Below are 13,206 nucleotides of genomic sequence, written 5' to 3'. Positions count from 1 at the left end.
TGGATATAGAATATACTACCCTTTAAAGTTTACAATATAAATGTATATTAATGCAAATTATATAAGAATAGAATCACTTTATCAGTGGATATTTTATATTGTTATGTGGCCAAAATGTCACATTTAAGCTATAAAAGTGTAATGTGTTAAAACATCCACTCACCAATAAACGCAATTAATTTAATTTTTGTATCTCAGCTGAACTGACCCCATGCTAGCAACACTGGACACAAAGAAAGAACCAATCCTAAATAAGGTGCCAGTCCATTAAAGCTCAGAGGGTTGGATTTTTTGGATCTAAGTGCCAAGAGCTGGACCTATTAGCAGAAAACATTTTTTCCTTGGGGTGTCTCAAAATATAAAATCAGTCAATCAGGAAAATGTATTTTATACGTACGTATGTTTGCGAATTTTAACTTTCTGACATTTCAAATGATTAACATGTTTTAAATGTCCCTGAACAAGCTTTGTGTAATGGTGTCAGAATTTTGACTTTGACCTTTCAACGTATTTATTCATTTTAAATGTCTCTGAAAGTGTATGTGCATGCCTTTGTGTCACAATGCCACAAGTGTCCATTGAACAAACAAAACAGCAAATTTCTCAGTCTGAATGAGACTTGCTGTAGTTAATAATATTTTAAAATCCTACTGATCTTGAACAAAAGGAGACAATGATTGGTCTACAGTATTTTACTGCTAAAACCACAGTATTGTGTTGAAAAAGTAACATGCTTGGACACAATTTGTTCTGTCCAGTGGGCACAAGGACTGAGTAAAAGAAACTTTTCACTTTGGATATCTTTATCTACAATAATCTTTTTTTTTTTTTTTTTTAAATCTCAGTAGCATTAGAGGCCAAGTTTGTATTCTGGTAGTATTTCATGAGATATGCAGTTTTGCTTCATTTGTAAAGTCTCATAACTGACAAACAACAGTAGCATCAGTATCGTCAGCATACTTGATGATACAGATGCATACCTCAGTGTGAATGCTTTCTAGGAAAGTGACAGGAGCTTTGGGTTTCTTTGTTATCCAAAACCAGCATGGATAAGGCTTCATCTCATTCTTTATCTTAGGGCTTTACCTGATGTCTCCAACATGGCATAGAAGACAAGTTCATTGGTATATGAACCTCCTGAAAAGCCTATTTAGTTTCAAGTGTTATGTCAAAGTGGGTTTCGACTGTGTAGTCTTGTTTGCTCACACATTTCAAATATCTTTGTTATATTGACTGTGGACTCTAAATGTCTAAATTTGTCCAGTGTGAGCAACTGCTGGTGTGGCTTATGATTAACTAATGCTAGCTGCAGCTATGCACATATATCTCTTACTGTATCTCCACCAACACCACCTGTTATATTAAAGTAAGAGAATTCAAAAGAAAAAAGTGAATCAATTATTATTAAGTATATTATTTGTAATTTGTCTTTTGCTTTCGTATTTCAGATAGAACCAGTAGCTTAAACTTCTCATTTTGTGCTTGTGGTGATGTCTCCTATACTATATTGTAGTATGCTGTAGGAAATTACTGCTTGCTTGATATTATGCTGTTCATCAAACAGCATTTCTATACTTTATATTAAGCCATGCATGCATTTCATCTGCGAGGTAAGGATGTGCAATTTCAATACGTTTAACATAAGGTAGGGGAAACTGAACCATTGACTTTGTTTGAAAAATCTGAGAGGAAAATATGTTCCTCCCTGAAAATGATGCTCTTGTTAATTATGATGCTCCCAATGATTTAGGCAGTACACCCTTTAAAAAAAATTATATATAATGCCTGTTCTTTCAATGCACAGTGCAATTGCCTTTTCAACAATGCAATGTCAACTCAGAGCCCAATGTTTAGAAATGAAAAGAAATTCAAAAGCCCATGAGACACAGTTGTTCTCTATTTTTTAACTATATGCTGAAAATACTTAAAAAAAAAAAAAAAAAAAATCAAAATGCATAGTCACACAGAAAACGGTTTGAAATACCTGCTCCGCAGAGTCCTGAAGGCCTACGTCCTGTATGCATCCAGTCTCGCTTCATCCTCTGTAACAATCTTAGTGCAGTCATTGAAACCTCATGGTTCTTATCTCCAAACTCCAGCATGTGTGCAAACCGAGGTATATAGAGACAAGGGTCTATAGGAATATTAAAAACACACAACACTACTAGATAAATACAAGCCTAGGTTGTTTGTTCTCTATTCATGTTATTCCTTTTGTTACTCAATATGCACTGACTTATTGAATTAAAGAATTAGGAAAACAGTGATGTTTACCAGAAACTGAACTACCATGAAGAATAGATGAAACACAGAAAAAAGTGTGGCATCTTTGGAATGTGTATTTATTAGCTTCTGAGGCAGTAAAACATACAATAAAATTAAAATGGGGTTCAATCAACTGTAGCACAAAATAAAACATATATACTGGATGAAATGAGAGCTCAATGTAACAAAGTACATTTTAAACCAAAGAATCACTTTTTCTGGGCTATAAAAACATTCTTTAAATTGGCACATTTCACTGTTTAGTTAAAATGAATGGTTTTAATGAAAAAAGTTTAAGAGACTTAAAAGATTACCTGGAGAACCAGTACATTACATGTATTTGTCAAAGTTTCTGGAATACAAGGAATGATGCATAAAATAAAAGATACACAACCCCACTACCAATTTGATAAAATGTAGTCTTTTCAAATATACATCCATCTGTTTTTTTTTTTTTTCAGTTCATGGGGAACTGAAACAGTGCTGAGTCATGGATGGGCCACCCCTTTATCAATGAACACACTAACCATGACAATCTCTTGAAACAAATCCTGCATTGTACGCCTGTAACAACAAAATTAACAAAAGTAGAGGTATGCACACTTTTCATAGCAAAAATGTTGATTACAAGTGAAGCACAAGTATAATTAGTAAGATAGTGCTGTCAGAAACGAAAGTGCTTTGTGTCCGCAATAGTAAAAATCAAAGTTGAGTAAAGCAAGGTTTTAAATTAGTGTTTTGTTGCCAATGGAGTTTCATTTCTATATTTTATATTCAAAGGATTTTTTCTAGTTAATAAATAAATTAAAATAGTAATTGACTAACCCCATACTACACCACCTCCATGCTGTTTTGCATTTTTGCACACACAACAAAATAGTAAACCCCAGCATTCTTCTCTGTAGTCTGGGTGATCCAAGTCATAATTAGGAATGAAATCTCCAGGAAACAGACATTCTGACAGGAAAATCCTGCAGAATGTCCCCTCACTGTAGCTTCCAGAATTCCTTTACTTTAAGGATGTCAAAGGAAGTTTACATACTAGAGCAGAGTGACAGGATCTCTGATTAAAATACAGCATCTTTATTATTCTGCATAGGCAGAGATAAGGAAAGATGTTTGTTTACAGGGCTTCTCACAGGTGTTTCATGTTTTGGAGGCTCTTCAAGACAGACTCTTCTTAAAGCTCCATAAAAGGAATAGAAATAATGTTCCTATTAAACAAAACTTGTTTCCTCACATAAGTCAATACAAACTGGATAGTATAATTTTGAATGCTTCATTGTACCTTTACAAAATTGTGCTGCAGCCACATCAATGATTGTATCCAAATTGTATTAAAAGAAATTAGCTGTCTATTCATACATTTTCAGGTGAAGCTGGAAATCAGTGGTAGTTAATGCAGATGCCTGTGCTTTGACCATAGGAGAGGTCACAATGAATGAAAAGGGGCCACTCCTAGCCCCAGAGGTTTGGGGTAGCTATGTTTGCCACATTTTATACAAAGGTAATCTTAACTGGAGATAACATCATTTTTAGTACTCATAACTCAATAATTCATGAGAAACTGTGCCATTAAAATACAGAAAGTTCCTAAATGCAATAAAAAGTCTTTTCTTCCAGGAATGCAATAAAATATTACATCAGCTTTAAAGCAACTAGTAATGTTAACTGTACCTTTATTTATTTAAAGGGAATTGTTAACAGTAAGTTAACACTATGTTATGTAAACCAAAAAAATGTAGAAAATTCCTTCCTTTCATCCTTTTGTCCAGACAAAAGAAAGGAATATTAAATTATCACCAATGAAAAGCAAAATATAGCTGAGCAACTTTTCACTTATAAAGCTCAGGAATTATGTTTTATTATCAACAATAAACAGAAGTAGGCACAGTGGTTAGCACTGTGCCAGTAATCCTTGATTTAAAGCCCACACCAGATCATGGTTTGTGTGGGATTTTTTTTCAAAGTACTCCAGACTCCCCTCAGACATGCATGTTGAGCTTTTGGGAGACTTGGGCGGTTAACTGGGCGTTTGTGGGTGGGAGTGCTAATGAGTCCTGCAATAGACTTTCACCGGTCCAGAGCAGATTCCTGCTTTGTGCCTATACTATAAAGAGGCTCCAGCACCCACTACTGTGAACTGGAAAAACTGGGTTTGAAAATGTAACATTAAATTATTTTTAGATGCTCATTCCTAAATAGAATATTATTACTCATGTATTATCTAAAACTACCTAGTTTTGCAGTTAACCACCCTCTTTATTTACCTTAGATTACTTTCAAGTAATTAAAGAGTTAATATAAAATTAACTAGTGGGTTCATACTTTATGATTATCAGCAAACGTTTTTGTAACTTTGATGGTTGGTAAGAAGCATCAATGACACGTTAAAATTAAAGGCAGCATACACAGTACCAAAGGAAAAAAACAAAAATAACAGTACAGTGAACATGAAGAATAACTTAAGATGACAGTATGGTACAATAACACTCTAGGATTTGAATATATATATTTTTTAACCGCAATGATATACAGTAGTTTATTAATAAACACCTTTACAGGTGAAAAGTATTTTTTTCTGAACTCAATCGTAGCATGGTTTCCAAAATATAAAGGAGATGTGTACTTGATCCTGACTTGCAACAGAGGCAATGGTTTCCTGTTTGGAAACAAATAGCAGTAGCATCCTTTGTAACACAGTGGTGTTATGTATGGACTAGGCAGGAAGGGACATGGATGGAATATTAAAGATTCTTCCTCAATGCAAATGACAGTCCTATCACTTTTAAAAAATCAATTTTTGCATTTAATTGATGCTAAAATGACAACACTACACAGTATATGTTGACTAAACTTCTTCTAGTGCATTCACAAAACATAATGAATGGTAAACCTTTGGCCTGTACAGTAGCAAGTGCCATGCAATAAGGCCTTTTCAGCAGCAGTTTCCTTCAGTCTAATATTCTGCAACTTCTGTTGTTGAAGTGAGATGAGCTGGTAACAAGATAAATGCTTATAATTTAGATCTCAAACAATTACTTAAAGCAAAAGTGGAGACCATACCCAGAGTATATATCCTATAGACATTAATTTTCTGGTTTCCCCTTTTCTTATAGCAATAGGTGGGTGAAAAAGCCAGAGTGAAGCATAGCCTAGGATGATGTCCCTAAAGACCAAGTCTGTTGGTTTTATCTCCACCACCAGCTAACAGTGCATCCCTGAGCAAATTACTCAACCAGCCTGTGCTATTCAATAAAAAAATTAAGTTTGTTAATTAGGCATTAAGTGTTTATTTGATCATCAAAACACAAAATATAAATATATGTTGAAAAAACAAAACATAAGAATTTCTTACGTTTTCCAAAAAATGTACTGATATCTTAGGAGATAGCTAAAACAATCCCAGTCCACTCCCTGAGGCACCCAAGTCAGGAGAAGTTTGGAAAAGGCTAACACACTTTAACAGACATAAAGTTATGGTTATATAGCAGAAAGGCTATAATTGGCAAGTAATGGCATACCAAACTCCAAAACCAGATTTTCAAGATGTAGTGTTCAAACCCTCATGAAGCAATTTAAAGAAAATAGGAAGGTTGAAAAAAAAAAAAAGAAATCAGAGTGAAAAACCCAAACATCTTAAAAGTCACTTCTTCAAGGCAAACAAGGAAATGCAGTAAAGTGCTTCTTCTACATCTGGGAGAATCATTTGGAATAAACGTTCAAGCTTGGACTGTACAAAGATGTTTTAAAAGAAATTGTCTTGTAAGGTGTGTCACAGATAAGAAACAAAAGGCAAAAAGCAAAAGATACTGTGATACATGAAAGATCATTAAGTATGAAACAATCAAGGGTGGCAGAAAGTACTATGGAGTGACGAGCCCAGATGTGAAACAAACATGTCAGTAAGTCAGCATAAGAGCTAGCAACAAATAAATAGTTTGATGAATTTCTGCACGTTCCATAAAGCAATGCAGTGGCTCGGTGATGTTTTAGGGGTGCAATGGTTTAAGAAGTCTAGTCCAAACTGATGGAATAAAGACTCCAGAGGAAAATAGCAGATTTTGATTAATTGTGCTGTACCTTTTGGAAAACATCATATTGACAAAATCTAAATCATTAAGCATGATGATGACATCAAACACACTGCAAATATAATTTAGACCAACTTGGAGACTGAACCGTCTAAGTATTAGAATGGTCATTCCAGAGCCCAAACATCAAAATAACTGAAGCAGTATGGTATGTATTAAATACATTGACAAGTTGTATCAGTATGGATATGGCAATCAACGATGAGTCACAAACACTATGAGTTGGCAATCTAGCATTCAAATGACAGCAAGTCCTCTTCTAAAGAAGAATGAGCTACCTAAAAGTGCAATGTAAAGAAGACGATTCCAATCTTGTAGCTATACTAATTATAGATCTATTATAATAAAAAAATCCTGTGACGAGACAAGACTTTTTGGAAGATTTTTTCAAGTCCCACGAGTTGAGACCTTGATCACGAGATTTTTTCAAGTCACGCCCTCCTCTCAACCATTTTCAACCACACAAACGGTAATCTCACCTCTCATTCGTGTAAATGCTTTTGACAGACATTTTCTGCTTTCTCAGCTCTTATAAAGTTTAACATTTTCCTCACTTTAAGATCCCAATTAAAGAAGATATATTATGTCCAAATCTTAATGAAGAATTTCATCACGAAGGGTTATCAACAGAAAAAATGAGTACACGGGCAATCCTAGCAGCCATTCGTATTAAAACATTAACAGCTTCCCGTTAAAATAGCTTTTGCTATGACAATTAAAAAATCTCAGAGCTAAACATTCAAAAAAGTTGTTTTATTTAATAGAGAGAAAGAAACTAAATTCAATCATGGGCAGTTATATGTTACGTTGTCATGATGAAAGTCCAAACACAATCAAAATTCAATGCGATATTGATGAAAATTTCAATCAAAAAACTGTTTTAACTGAAGTTTTACAGTAAAAGTGTAAGTTTAAAAAGTATTTGCGTGTTAATTTCAAAGACAAACAGAATGAAATCATATTATCAACGAAAACTGTAACGCAGCATGAAACAATTTACTTTCAAATTATGTTTTACTCTTTTTTATATGGTTAATTACTCAGTGTAATGTAAAATAGTTATATTATGCATATGTAAAAATTCCCATGAAAATAAAAATCTGTGTAAATTAAACAATCACATCCCCATATGCGAGTGGAAGAACCGCAAAGTGGCTAGTGCGTATCGCAGGCACGGGGGTTGGCAAGCAGTCAGAGACCAAGAGCCACATTTTTTACTGTGTTACCGCAAAGAGCCACATCATACACATGTGCACACATGAACATCACCCATTCCTTCCTCACACACACACACACACCTCTTGCTCAGCCAGATTTATTGCAAATGTCACATACCAACATGATAATGACAGAAATTGACTCCTACAGTACTAAAACCACAGGCCAGTCATTTTCAACAATGAACATTGTGTGCACTGTCTCACACACACAAACTCTCAGTTCAACCAAGCCCACAAACAAAAATATAATAATTTACAATAGCGTTTTTCTTTTACTATGCATGTTGCTTAGTGGGACTTCTGCCATTCCTTGCCTTGAACAATCCTCTTCAAATCTGGCTTGTATTCCGTTGTTGCCACTCAAAGCAATTCTTTCACATGGGTGTCAGTCAGAACAGATCGATACTTTGATTTCACGTGTTTCAGGGTAGAAAACACAGACTCGCAGACGTATGTTGACTCAAGCATTGACGGTATCTTAAGCGCAGCCCGTTTGACATTGGGGCATGTTTCCACTGGCACACTTTTCCAGAACTCAATGGTACCTTCCCTTAAAGCAGGTTTCAGTTGGTCCTCCTCACAAAGATTGATCATCTCCAACTCATCTGTGACTAGTGGGGCTTTCAAACAGTCAGTCTCCGCATTAAATGGGTCGACGAGGAACGTAATCTGTGGCCTTTTCATTGTAGATCACGGAACCTAGTCACAAAGTTTTCGTTTCTCTTTACTTATTCAGGGCGGTGCTGGCGACTTGCCCGCTGGCTTTTAGCAGAGTGGGAAAATGCGTTAAATCTCCCTTTTGAATATGCGCTTTGAACAGCTTCAGTTTGTTGAAAAACGCAAACACACTTTGCACCAGGTCAGGCAGCATTTTTAACTTACCCTGCATGGTCAAGTTCAGTCTGTCCAAGTGACACAGCATGTCGACCAAAAAGGCCAGATCCATAATCCAATTGAGGTCAGAGAGATCGGGATAGTCCTTGTCCTTCTCTCCCATTAACAGTTTCACGGCATTCAAAAGCTCAAAGAAGCGAGAGAGTACTTGGCCTTTTGACAGCCACCTCACAGTGCAGTGCAGTGCAGCGGCAGGTCACCTGGAAGCCCTTGGTCCAGCTCAGCGATGAGATTCTTGAAATGCCTGTGGTTAAGCGCATGTTTGACGATTTCCATCACAGTCTTCATGACGTTGTTTAAATTCAATGATTTAGACACGAGTTGCTCCCTGTGGATGATGCAGTGGAAATTCCAAAACTCTGGAAAAGTTTGGTCAGTTTTGCACAGCCCTACAATCCCGTTCACAGATCCGATCATAGCTGGCACTCCATCCGTGGCTATCGCAGTTATATTCGGTATGGGCAGATTTGCTTTCGCAAATACAGCCATCATTGCTTCTTTCACATCTATGCCACGGGTTCTGTCTTTTAATGGCACAATATCAAGGAGTTCTTCTTTGATCACACAATCGTTTGACACAGACCGTGTAAATATTGCCAACTGAGGCATGTCTCGTATGTCACAACTCTCATCCAATGCGACACTAAAATACTCACATGCTTGAAGGTCAGAGTGCAACTGTGATTCAATAGCCGTGTTAATGTCCAATTCTGTGTTCAATAGTGTGGCGGGACAGTTGGACGTCCGATACCATGCATTTTAGTTTGTCGTTTTCAGGAGACAAGATTTCAACAACGTCGCTGATGCATTTTTTAACGAACTCCCCTTCATTGTATGGCTTTTTAGCCCGTGCAATGCTCCAAGCCAGTTGATACGATGTGAGCGTTACGGTCTCTGAGCTCTTCGTAAATTTTCGGAAAAACTGTATCTGCTTTTCTGCCTGAGTTTTCAAAGTGACCAACTCGTGCTTGCGAAGTTCAGTCCCTTTTGGAAATTCCTGGTCGATGTTAGCATGGAGTGAGCTGAAGTGGCGCTGAAGATTTGAAGCTTTGATATGCGCTAATGACGCCTGACATATAAGGCAGAATGGCTTGCCATTACGTTCAGTAAAAAATAAAAACTCTCCCACTCTGTGTCCTGTGTTCATCTGCAGATTTTCGTTTTGCTGTGCATTTTTCCCTGCCATTTTCAGAGCGAACTTGACACAAATTGTTTACTTAAATGATCTTGTCCCTACTAGGAAACTTTGCGGTATTTTCATCTCACGCACATGCACATATTGACGAAAATACTGTATTGAACTCAAGCGAAGCGAACATTAAAAAAAAAAAACACAAACACAAATATGAACGTAAGAGCCACATGAAACCAGGCAAAGAGCCACATGCGGCTCGGGAGCCACAGGTTGGCCACTCCTGAGATATATATATAGATAGATAGATAGATAGAGATAGAGATAGATAGAGATATATATATATATATATACACTAATAAAAGGCAAAGCCCTCACTCACTCACTCACTCATCACTAATTCTCCAACTTCCCATGTGGGTGGAAGGCTGAAATTTGGCAGGTTCATTCCTTACAGCTTCCTTACAAAAGTTGGGCAGGTTTTATATCGAAATTCTACGCGTAATGGTCATAACTGGAAGCAGTTTTTCTCCATTTACTGTAATGGAGATGAGCTTCAACGCCGTGGGCGGAGTTTCGTGTGACATCATCACGCCTCCCACGTAATCACGCAGTACATAGAAAACCAGGAAGACCTCCAAAAGCGCTGAAGAAAACATGCATTATATAATGGAGAAGGCAGCGAAACAATAAGAAGCGAGCGAGTGACATATACAACCATATTCATGAGTTCTGCTACTCGAAACAAAGCACGATGTAAACCTACACTTTAAATTAAGTTCATAGACAGGCTGCCGCTGGCGTTTGTAATTTAGTGCCCGCCCATATAAGGCCGTCCGTCAGCGGCAATCCAATAGCAAACTGCCACGGGTAAATATTCACGGGTGAAGGACTGTGCTTATGGAGACGAAGATGAGATGGTCAGGGTGGTGTTTGACACAAACTCAGCGAAACTGCGAGAGAAAGTTTTAAGTGCCCGGACTAAGGTAACATTAAATGCAGCCATGGACATAGCACGAGATGGCACCAGCACAGCTGGGAACCTTCGATACATGTACACCGAGTGGCTCACGTGAACTGACGCAGCGCACAGATAAAAAGCAACAGTTCCAAAGAGCGCTGAACAAAAACCGAATTACACAATTGAAAAGGCAGCAAAAAATATGAAGCGCCTGATAAGCATATTCATAAATCCAGCTACTGCGGAAACAAAGCACACGGTGGAAAAAGTCAATGTCCCGCTAAAGGAAGACAGTGTAAAAAAAACCCGTGCATGCAGTATGTCAGGTCTCAGATAAAGAAGAAGACGAGCTGTTTATTGATGCAGTAAGAAACGAATCGATGAATGAAACCTGTCATCTTTACAACGATTGACAAACACGGAATGTAACTTGAACACAACACATCCTACAAATACGAACCTGATTGAAAGAAATAATGATAATCAAATCCTTGATGACAGCAACACTCAGTAACACTCACAAAACAAATACTGTATATTGACAGTCATGTTACGTTATTTTTAAAATGTTCCCTTTTCTTTTCTACCTTTTTAACACACTACTTCTCGCTGATACGCGGTATATATATATATGTATATATATATATACCGATCTACATACTCGAATAATGGATACTTTATTCGCCATCAATGATTGTTTGGTAAAGCCATACTCAGTGTATTCATTAGATGAACGGTAAAAAGTAAGAGCGAGGGAGGATGACTCATTGAGGCATGCAGGCTGTAGTCGCCAACTCTATCTGAATTGCGCGATCACATTTGAAAAATATATCTTTTCAAGTTCTATTTAGTCCATATGTGTCAAACTCAAGGGCGGGCCACATCCGCCTGGTGTGTAATTATATCCGGCCGCGAGATCATTTTATATACTGTATTATTGTTATTAATGGCCCGGGTATATGAAGCTCTGGTAACACAATAAACTACAGATCCCATAATGCAGTGCTTCAGCTGCCTTGCCGAACACTAACCGCGTTAATCAAGTCTACCTTATGATGCTGCAAGTTATTGCGAAGCTAGAGTTATTGCGCACCGAGTTTGCACGGCGCTTTGGTGACTTTGAAGAACAAAAAAAGTCCGTCTACATGCGGCTCGAACCTTGTGCATGTTTGGTAGCACATATCTGTGTGAGAAGCTCTTCTCAGTGATAAAGACTAACAAAACAGCACACAGGAGTCGCCTCACTGATGAGCACCTGCAATCCATCCTGAGAATCTCCACAACACAGAACCTCACACCAAACAGAAACGAACTTGTGGCCAAAAAAAGATGCCAGACGTCCAGCTCTAAAATGACATATGAGCAAAGACAACTGAATGATTTGATATTGCACGTAAGAGCGGGAGTCAACCGTTTTAACAAACAGCGTATTGCACTGATCTGAAATAGCTGTGTGTGTATATATGTAGATATGTATGTATATGTATATATATGTATATATATATGTATGTATGTATGTATGTATGTATGTATGTATGTATGTATGTATGTGTGTGTGTATATATGTAGATATATATGTATGTATATATGTATAGATATGTATATATATATATATATATGTTTATGTGTGTGTGTGTAAATATATATATATATGACAACAACACTTATCACTCACAACAGTGACAAAACAATTACATTGACAATCAGGTTACGTTATTTTCAAAATGTTTCCTTTTCTTTTCATTGCTTCTTTAACACACTACTTCTCCGCTGCGAAGCGCGGGTATTTTGCTAGTATATATATATAGCTGACCCTATGGATTCTTGGTCTTTACATCACTCTTTTAGGCCAATGACAAATACAGATCAGTAGGGGACTTAAGCACTTCACTGTCAGGTCACACGATTGGAATACTGAATGCTGGACTATCAGATGGCACAACAGTGAGGTTGATGGCTGTGCTTGCATGCAGTGCAGCAGGGTTGTTTAATGCTGCACACCAGTGCATGGACTTGTCTATCATGCATTTGGTATTTGCTACACTTTATTAATCCCTGAGGGGCAATCTTTTTGTGTGAACTTTGGAGGTCAGAGTGCAGGGTCAGCATCATACGGCACCCCTGGAGCAATTTCTTTTTAAGGTTAAAAGACTTGCTTAAGTTCCCAATGGAGATGGATCCCTTCTGGTAGTAACAGGATTTGAACCAGAAACATTCCAGATACCAGCACAGACCCTTAGACTCAAAGCCAACACTTCGACTAGGCAGGGGTAGGTGACCCTCCGTGTGTGGATCAGCAGATGAAACAGTATTTTGACTGTGATCTCAGCATAAAATTTCTCCAGCTACATCTCGGAAAAGCCATGCAAGTTAATTTTGAGTCTCCATGGCACTTGGTGCTTTGCTTAGTCCGACTATAGTTCTTCATCTCATCTTGCTTCTAACACCACAAAGCAACAGCCCAATGTATTCTCACTCTTTACATAATTTTTAGGTAGCTCACTATCCTTAAAAGGACAGCTTACTGTTGCAACACAACTTGGAATTCATTTGCAACTTTAGCAGGCTTGCTGTTTTTTGGCAGCTGGCTTTGAAGCTGCTCATTTGAAAGATGGAATGCCAGCTCATACTGTAGGTGAC

General features: G+C 37.4%; 1 protein-coding gene across 1 annotated transcript in view; it reads right to left on the bottom strand.

The window, feature by feature from the left end:
• Nucleotides 1-13,206, bottom strand: part of brf1b (BRF1 RNA polymerase III transcription initiation factor subunit b) — a 319,216-nt gene that overhangs the window by 185,745 nt on the left and 120,265 nt on the right. The window contains exon 7 of the mRNA XM_039741834.1: nucleotides 1,985-2,134. Within this exon, the coding sequence (XP_039597768.1) occupies nucleotides 1,985-2,134 (150 nt within the window). The remainder of the gene's footprint in view (nucleotides 1-1,984; nucleotides 2,135-13,206) is intronic.

The sequence above is a fragment of the Polypterus senegalus genome, chromosome 18 (assembly GCF_016835505.1).
Source record: "Polypterus senegalus isolate Bchr_013 chromosome 18, ASM1683550v1, whole genome shotgun sequence".
Taxonomy (NCBI): domain Eukaryota; kingdom Metazoa; phylum Chordata; class Cladistia; order Polypteriformes; family Polypteridae; genus Polypterus; species Polypterus senegalus.
The sequence above is the reverse complement of the archived record's forward strand: the minus strand, read 5'-3'. Positions and strand labels throughout refer to the sequence as shown.